The sequence below is a fragment of the Centroberyx gerrardi genome, chromosome 24, assembly GCF_048128805.1.
Source record: "Centroberyx gerrardi isolate f3 chromosome 24, fCenGer3.hap1.cur.20231027, whole genome shotgun sequence".
In the NCBI taxonomy this organism is placed as follows: Eukaryota; Metazoa; Chordata; class Actinopteri; order Beryciformes; family Berycidae; genus Centroberyx; species Centroberyx gerrardi.
In genome coordinates, this window is record NC_136020.1 from 24,302,605 (window position 1) to 24,307,604 (window position 5,000).

General features: G+C 48.2%; 2 protein-coding genes across 5 annotated transcripts in view; both read left to right on the forward strand.

Moving 5' to 3' along the window:
- The window catches only part of nup107 (nucleoporin 107), a 19,516-nt gene that overhangs the window by 12,502 nt on the left and 2,014 nt on the right, over window positions 1–5,000 (forward strand). For 2 of the 3 annotated variants that reach the window (XM_078282171.1, XM_078282172.1), the window contains exons 22-27: window positions 83–185; window positions 972–1,132; window positions 1,600–1,725; window positions 1,961–2,074; window positions 2,546–2,713; window positions 3,051–3,190. In XM_078282171.1, the coding sequence (XP_078138297.1) occupies window positions 83–185; window positions 972–1,132; window positions 1,600–1,725; window positions 1,961–2,074; window positions 2,546–2,713; window positions 3,051–3,158 (780 nt within the window). In that variant the 3' untranslated portion in view covers window positions 3,159–3,190. Of the gene's footprint in view, window positions 1–82; window positions 186–971; window positions 1,133–1,599; window positions 1,726–1,960; window positions 2,075–2,545; window positions 2,714–3,050; window positions 3,265–5,000 lie in introns of those variants that run through there. The other variant, XM_078282170.1, reaches the window with a different exon arrangement.
- Window positions 4,601–5,000, forward strand: part of slc35e3 (solute carrier family 35 member E3) — a 6,349-nt gene continuing 5,949 nt past the window's right edge. Inside the window, exon 1 of one of the 2 annotated variants that reach the window (XM_071919314.2) lies at window positions 4,601–4,745. The gene's annotated coding sequence lies outside the window, so the exon portion shown is untranslated. The remainder of the gene's footprint in view (window positions 4,746–5,000) is intronic. The other variant, XM_078282182.1, reaches the window with a different exon arrangement.

The following is a 5,000-nucleotide window of genomic DNA, read 5'->3' on the forward strand; positions in this document are numbered from 1 at the left end:
GTATTTGTAGTAGTAGTAGTATCAGTAGTAGTAGTATTGGTAGTAGTACACTGTGAGTTAAAGCGGCGCTCTGCTCTGATAGGAGGACCAGAGGAAGATCGATGTGATTGATTGGCTGCTGTTTGACCCCGCCCACCGAGCCGAGGCCCTGAAGCAGTCCAACGCCATCATGAGGAAGTTCCTGGGTACTGCAGCTGTACTGTGCCTGTCTCACCCATCTACCTGTCTGCCTGTCTGCCTGTCTACCTGTCTGTCTCTCAACCCTTCAGAAGCATGATGTTGTCTCACCTGTCTGTCTGCCTGTCTGTCTCTCAGCCCTTCAGAAGCATGATGTTGTCTCACCTGTCTGTCTGCCTGTCTGTCTCTCAGCCCTTCAGAAGCATGATGTTGTCTCACCTGTCTGTCTGCCTGTCTGTCTCTCAGCCCTTCAGAAGCATGATGTTGTCTCACCTGTCTGTCTACCTGTCTGTCTCTCAGCCCTTCAGAAGCATGATGTTGTCTCACCTGTCTGTCTGCCTGTCTGTCTCTCAGCCCTTCAGAAGCATGATGTTGTCTCACCTGTCTGTCTGTCTGCCTGTCTGTCTCTCAGCCCTTCAGAAGCATGATGTTGTCTCACCTGTCTGTCTACCTGTCTGTCTCTCAGCCCTTCAGAAGCATGATGTTGTCTCACCTGTCTGTCTGCCTGTCTGTCTCTCAGCCCTTCAGAAGCATGATGTTGTCTCACCTGTCTGTCTGTCTGCCTGTCTGTCTCTCAGCCCTTCAGAAGCATGATGTTGTCTCACCTGTCTGTCTACCTGTCTGTCTCTCAGCCCTTCAGAAGCATGATGTTGTCTCACCTGTCTGTCTGCCTGTCTGTCTCTCAGCCCTTCAGAAGCATGATGTTGTCTCACCTGTCTGTCTGCCTGTCTGTCTCTCAGCCCTTCAGAAGCATGATGTTGTCTCACCTGTCTGTCTGCCTGTCTGTCTCTCAGCCCTTCAGAAGCATGATGCAGCCAAGGCGGTGTTCTCCAAGGTTCCAGAAGATTCTATGAGGGAGATTTACCGCCAGTGGGCGGGGCTTGGCCAGGCCACGCCCCTTCCTGCCGAGGACGAGAACGCCATCAGAGAACACCTGTGTATCAGAGCCTACCTGGTCTGTTACCCGTCTGTCTGTTGTCTGTCTGTCTGTTACCTGTCTGTCTGTTGTCTGTCTGTCTGTTACCTGTCTGTCTGTTACCTGTCTGTGTGTTACCCGTCTGTCTGTTACCCGTCTGTGTGTTACCTGTCTGTCTGTTGTCTGTCTGTCTGTTACCTGTCTGTCTGTTACCCGTCTGTGTGTTACCTGTCTGTCTGTTGTCTGTCTGTCTGTATTATGACTATAATTGTTGTTATAATTATCATTACTTCAATAATCATAATAATGTACTAAAGGCAGTAATATTGTTTATTATTATTGTGTAGCAGCAGTAGTAGCAGTAATAATAATAATAACAGTAATATTAATACTGAACAGTTGATATATTATCTGTTATTATAGGTTTGATTCTGTATTGATCACCCTGCAGTTTATTGATCTGCCTTCAGTGGTTAATCAGTGGAATGTTCCTTTATCTCCCCCAGGAAGCTCATGAGGCCTTCACTGATTGGTTCAGACACAGTAGCTCCGCCCCTCAGAAGCCAGCGCCCGCCCCCCAGGCCAAATTCACAGAGAGAGTAGCCAATGAGATGAGAGAGAAGGAATACGAGGTACACACACACACACACACACACACACACACACACACACACACACACACAGCCATGCCACCAGTGTCTTGATGTTGCTTTCAGGTCAAGTGGAAATAATCAGCAACCATGGATTTGATCACAACATTTTGGATGGGGTGAAAGTTTGTTGGGTTTATTTGCAACAAATCTATCTGTGTGTGTGTGTGTGTGTGTGTGTGTGTGTGTGTGTGTGTGTGTGTGTGTGTGTGTGCAGGCGGACTACGCTGCCTGGTCTTGTCGTCTGGACGTTCTGACTGAAGATGTGAAGGAGAGAATCTACAACGTGCTGCTGTTTGTAGACGGAGGATGGATGGTGGACAACAGACAGGTGGGTGTCTGTCTGTCTGTCTGTCTCTCTGTCTGTCTGTCTGTCTGTCTGTCTCTCTGTCTGTCTGTCTCTCTGTCTGTCTGTCTCTCTGTCTGTCTGTCTCTCTGTCTCTCTGTCTGTCTGTCTCTCTGTCTGTCTCTCTGTCTCTCTGTCTGTCTCTCTGTCTGTCTGTCTCTCTGTCTGTCTGTCTGTCTCTCTGTCTCTCTGTCTGTCTCTCTGTCTCTCTGTCTGTCTGTCTGTCTCTCTGTCTGTCTCTCTGTCTCTCTGTCTGTCTGTCTGTCTCTCTGTCTGTCTGTCTCTCTGTCTGTCTGTCTGTCTGTCTCTCTGTCTGTCTGTCTGTCTGTCTCTCTGTCTCTCTGTCTGTCTCTCTGTCTGTCTGTCTGTCTGTAGTAGTTGGGGGACAAGGTGGAGCGCAGCCTCCAGATGGTATTGATTGATTGACAGGTGTATTGATCATGTCTGTCCCTGCAGGACTCGTCTCTGGACTCGGAGCGCAGCCTCCAGATGGCGGCGCTCCGCTCGCTCTGCCTGCCGCGCCTCGTCTTCCTGCTGCTCAGCGTGCTGCAGAGCTGCAGCCGCCACCAGGAGGCGCTGCGGCTCGCTGACATCATCTCCTCCGACCAGCACCGCCTCTACAAGGTACAGGCTCCTCCCCCTCGCTGACTCCTCCCTGTTACTGACTCCTCCCACTCAGTCCTGACTCCTCCCTGTTACTGACTCCTCCCACTCAGTCCTGACTCCTCCCTGTTACTGACTCCTCCCACTCAGTCCTGACTCCTCCCTGTTACTGACCCCTCCCACGCTGTCCTGACTCCTCCCTGTTACTGACCCCTCCCACGCTGTCCTGACTCCTCACTAACTCCTCCCCTAACTAAATAAATCAGTAAATCTCTCTCTCTCTCTCTTTCTCTCTCTCTCTCTCTCTCTCTCTCTCTCTCTCTCTCTCTCTCTCTCTCTCTCTCTCTCTCTCTCTCAGGTTTTCACTAAGGAGGATTTGAGGAGATTCCTGCAGAAGTTGAGGGAATCTTCTCTGCTCCTATTGGACAGCGGCCTCGACCCGCTGGGCTACGAGCTGCAGGCCTGAAGACACACACACACACACACACACTCACAAATGTTGTTTGCATCAGTTTTTTTGTGATTTCTATTGATGTTAATTTGATACCGAATAAAAGAGTTTGTTGACTGCAGTGAGTCTGTCTGTCTGCTGCTCTGAGGACCTGAGTGAAGCCTGTGTGTGTGTGTGTGGGGGGGGTCGTCAGTGTTCACCTGCTATCAGATTGTCAGAAAAACAAATTCCTACATGGAAGTTTGACTTGAACGCCACTCAAACTCAGAAAGTTGGAGAAAATGTTGCTGCCTGAGTTCAGATGCAGCGATGACCTTTAACCTTCTGAACATTCAGTTCAGTCAGCAGGAGGAAGACTCTCTCAGGTCTGTAGTTCACAGACTGACCTTCACAACTGACTTCAGTTTAAATAAAGTTTGTTAAATGGTCTCGTCGGGCTGCAGGACGGCCAGCTTTGACTTCCAGACAACAGCAGGTGGAAGCTCCGCTGCTCGGATGTCGGATTTTCCCAGCAGCACCTGAACGCAGCATCTGTCAACCTTCTTGTTGCCATGGTGATTTTGGTAAACAAGGTTTCATTCATTGATACAATAAAAATCTGTTGAACAACACTGCCTGTATGCTTTCATTCTTCTTTCATTTTAAAATAGGTGTCTTGCATAAATTAATAAATATATAGTCCCCATTGTAAATGAATAGGCGGTGCGTCATTTCTTCCATGATAGAAGAAGAAAGTTGCTTCTTTCTTCTATCACTTTATTGGTACTTTCATACCAATAAAGTGAATTGAATTGAGAGTAGAGAGAAAGAAGAAAGTTGCTTCTTTCTCTCTACTGTCAATTCAATTCACTTTATTGGTATGAAAGTTCACAATGTTGCCAAAGCATCAAGATGAATATGAACTTTATATTATATTCCCTGTCCTGTATCAGTCCAAGCCTCGTACTATACTGTATATATACTGCATACTATACTACATCATACTCATACTTCTTTATCAAGCTGGAAGACATGAAGAAGTTAACAGTTGGATGTTTACTTTTCAACATGCGGTTTCTCTTCTCCGTCACCTGCACTTCCGGAAAATTCAACTTGTTCCATCAAGTTTCATCAGCAGTGAAGTTTACTGCTGCTCTCCTGTTGAAAACAACGGGATCTGGTTTACCATTTACTGTATTCAGTGCTCTGTTCCATCACCACACAGCCATCTTGGCAGGAAAATAACAGGTGACTTAATAAACCAACAGGCGATTATAATCACATGACAGACAGATGTAAAGCACCGCGTTGGTAGGAAATGCTTGTGACTTCATGTGAACTCTGTGAATACCGACACACAGTGAAGGCAGCATGAGGCTGAGCTGCGGAGTGATTCCTCTTGTAAATAGACGATCTGTGCTCCGGCCCAGCAGGGGGCGGTGCAGACTCCTCACAGAGCAGACTGCTGTGAGCAGGAAGAGGAACGGACAGAAACAGGCTGATGGGACTCTGACTCAGAAAAACCTCCAGGACTGCAGCGGGACTTCCTCACTACACAGGCCGGGACAGGAGCTCTGGGAGCCGGGGAGAGACGCGCGCAGACCGCGGTACAGCCTGCAGCTGGTGGGTGGCAGAGAGAGAGACAGGAGGAGAGACAGACAGGAGGAGAGAGAGACAGGGAGAGATGGAGACCCTGCATCAAGTTTTCTGTTGCGTGGCAGAAAGACAGACAGACAGGTAGAGAGACAGACAGACAGTTAGAGAGACAGACAGGTCTTTCTAGCTGTATGTTAGATGGTTACAGACTGTTACAGCTAACGGATTACTAAACAGTTAAAACAGTTACTGTCTTCTTGTCTCTTCTGTCTAACTGACAGA